This window comes from Besnoitia besnoiti, assembly GCF_002563875.1.
Source record: "Besnoitia besnoiti strain Bb-Ger1 chromosome Unknown contig00229, whole genome shotgun sequence".
NCBI classification, from domain to species: Eukaryota; Apicomplexa; class Conoidasida; order Eucoccidiorida; family Sarcocystidae; genus Besnoitia; species Besnoitia besnoiti.
The window spans coordinates 1-3,562 of NW_021704084.1; the positions used below are offsets into that span (position 1 = coordinate 1).

At 37.1% G+C, this 3,562-nt stretch overlaps 1 protein-coding gene across 1 annotated transcript; it reads right to left on the reverse strand.

The window, feature by feature from the left end:
• Nucleotides 1-1,720: 1,720 nt before the first annotated feature.
• Nucleotides 1,721-3,208, reverse strand: BESB_042620 (uncharacterized protein; the record flags this gene model as incomplete). The annotated part of the gene is made up of 1 exon (XM_029362743.1): nt 1,721-3,208. One exon carries the CDS (start codon nt 3,206-3,208, stop codon nt 1,721-1,723), a length of 1,488 nt encoding a protein of 495 aa, XP_029214619.1.
• Nucleotides 3,209-3,562: the final 354 nt, after the last annotated feature.

Consider the following 3,562-nt stretch of genomic DNA (forward strand, 5'->3'; position numbering starts at 1 on the left):
GATTATCTTTGTTATATTAATACATGGTGTTCAATTGGTTCTATATCCACAATAGTTATCATCTTAACTATGCTCTGCTAATGCACTTAACATGATGGTCATGAAAAGCACAAGAGAACTTTGGATCCGGTAAACAAAGACCTTCAGATCTAAACCAGTAGTCCAACTCGTAGTAATATACTCCCCAGAAAACTGATAAATAATCCTGTCTCAGAGATGATAACTCCAAGTACGATGCTACTGATTAGACTAGCATCTGAGTAGTAGTTTTCTCTCGCTGTTAAGATGAGTGAGAACAGAATCCATATATTACGCCTAGAACATAACCGATGTGGAATATCTTAATGTAGTAGGATATTGAAATCCAACACTTTTAGCTGTCTTAAGCAGTCCAGTGGGGTGGTGGTGTACTGCAATCATAAAGAACTTGGTTGTCTGTATCTCATAACCGGAGTCATCTTCAGTATTCTAGGAACTATAATGTCTTTGTTTATTCGATTTGAGTTATACAGTTCTGGATCGCGGATCATTTGTACAGAGACGATAGCTACTTATAATGTGATAATAACGATACATGGCCTAGCTATGATCTTTATGTTCTTAATGCCTGCTTTGTACGGAGGATATGGTAACTTCTTTGTACCAATATATATTGGTGGTTCGGAAGTCGTTTTCCCAAGAACTAACGCGATCTCCTATTTTCTAGTACCGATTAGTGAACTCTTTTGGTCTGATCCTAAGTACGCAGTGAGCTAACTAGATACAAGGAACTTGACAAGCATTAATAGATTTATATTAAACGACAAGGACATGAGTCTACTGGATTTTTATAATACAGGTTGAACTGTGGGTTAGTTTCAATGCCCAAGGCAGAGCACTGGATTGGATACCCAGGGAACTGTGCTCTCCATTAATAAGAATCATATTCTAAGTCACCAGGCATGCAATACCAATCAGATAACAACTGAAGCTAGACTCCATGTTACACTTACTAAAATGGGATTCCTAGGTTGATATAAACTACCTTTTTCTGGGAGTATATACTACGAGTTGGACTACTGGTTTAGATCTTGAAGGTCTTTGTTTACCGGATCCAAGTTCTCTTGTGCTTTTCATGACCATCATGTTAAGTGCATTAGCAGAGCATAGTTAAGATGATAACTATGTGTGGATATAGAACCAATTGAACACCATGTATTAATATAACAAAGATAATCAGGTAATCTGGTATCCTTCTTGGCATAACGTTGTGTAGTTATATGAAGCGTACATTCCTTAATATCTGGAACAATAGATTATGGTTAGGTAGTGGAACAAGGAGAGCGTCTGTTGTACATCAACACTAGATACAAGGAACTTGACAAGCATTAATAGATTTATATAAACGACAAGGACATGAGTCTACTGGATTTTATAATACAGGGTTGAACTGTGGGTTAGTTTCAATGCCCAAGGCAGAGCACTGGATTGGATACCCAGGGAACTGTGCTCCCATTAATAAGAATCATATTCTAAGTCACCAGGCATGCAATACCAATCAGATAAACAACTGAAGCTAGACTCCATGTTACACTTACTAAAATGGGATTCCTAGGTTGATATAAACTACCTTTTTCTGGGGAGTATATACTACGAGTTGGACTACTGGTTTAGATCTTGAAGGTCTTTGTTTACCGGATCCAAGTTCTCTTGTGCTTTCATGACCATCATGTTAAGTGCATTAGCAGAGCATAGTTAAGATGATAACTATTGTGGATATAGAACCAATTGAACACCATGTATTAATATAACAAAGATAATCAGGGTAATCTGGTATCCTTCTTGGCATAACGTTGAAACCAAGTATATGCATAGGGATGAAAATTAATAAGATACTACCTAAGAAGACTACAAACCAGATGCTTAAATATGGAGAAGCACCGGTATTTACATGGAATAGATTTACAGTATCTCCGAACATATCTCTGCTATAGAAGATAAAGCCACATATAGTAGCTAGTACTGCACCAAGAGATAATACGAAATGGAAATGAGCTACAATATAGTATGTATCATGTAGGGCAATATCCATACCAGCGTTACCCATAACTACACCTGTAGTACCACCTAGAGTAAACAATAGGATAAAACTAAGAGCAGCCCATAGATCTACAGTTCTTGTAGTTGTATGGCTAGCCATATAGGTACCTAACCAGTTGAAAATCTTAGTACCGGTAGGAATTGCAATCATAATAGTCATAGCAGAGAAATAAGCTCTGGTATCTACCTCTAGACCGACTGTCATCATATGATGTGCCCATACTAAGGAACCTAGAATAGAAATACAACCCATAGCTAAGATCATAGATTGTCCACCGAAGACAGATCTAGCAGCATACATAGATAATGTCTGCGAGACTACACCAAAAGCAGGTAAAATTAGAATGTATACCTCTGGATGTCCGAAGAACCAGAATAGATGTTGATAAAGTACACTATCACCAGAATACATAGAATCATAAAATTCAGTGTTTACGTGTAGATCAAGAAGGATCATAACTAATCCACCAGTAAGAATAGGTAGAGTGAAGACTAACATAAGGGCAGTAAATATGATAGCCCAGATATATAGAATATAGTTCTTAGCACCAGCATTAGAACCCATGAAGACGCAAGTACCAAGGAAGTTAATAGAACTTAAAATACTACTAATTCCTAGTACTGCAAGACCTCCGATAATCCAATCAGTTGCCTCTGGATTTAACACCATCAAGCTAGTACTTAGTGGAGGATACATTGTCCAACCAAGACCACTACCAAACTCGGAACAAATACTTTGAGTTAACAACACAGAACCTAATGGTACTAGAAAATAGGAGATCGCGTTAGTTCTTGGGAAAACGACTTCCGAACCACCAATATATATTGGTACAAAGAAGTTACCATATCCTCCGTACAAAGCAGGCATTAAGAACATAAAGATCATAGCTAGGCCATGTATCGTTATTATCACATTATAAGTAGCTATCGTCTCTGTACAAATGATCCGCGATCCAGAACTGTATAACTCAAATCGAATAAACAAAGACATTATAGTTCCTAGAATACTGAAGATGACTCCGGTTATGAGATACAGACAACCAAGTTCTTTATGATTGCAGTACACCACCACCCCACTGGACTGCTTAAGACAGCTAAAAGTGTTGGATTTCAATATCACGGTAATCATGTTTGCTTGGAAGCTGTAGTCATTATAACTATTGATTTAGTATAAGCATAGAACCAATCCGGTAGTAAGATATACGATAGTAGCTAATCTACCATATAAGATATAAGTCGCTTGTGGAATAGCACTACCAATAATAATCAAGAAGATCATACTGTATACCCAAATAATTACCCATCCACTGACTACATTTCGAGTCATAAAATGTTGTCGTATCAACATTCGAGTATTCAAAGCTCGAATTTCAGATAAAAGAGCTAAGTTAATGAGAGAGGACATAAATACTACAAACCACCGGTTTTGGATGGGATTACTTTTAACACCGCATAATATGCTAAAAAGTACCATTCAGGTACG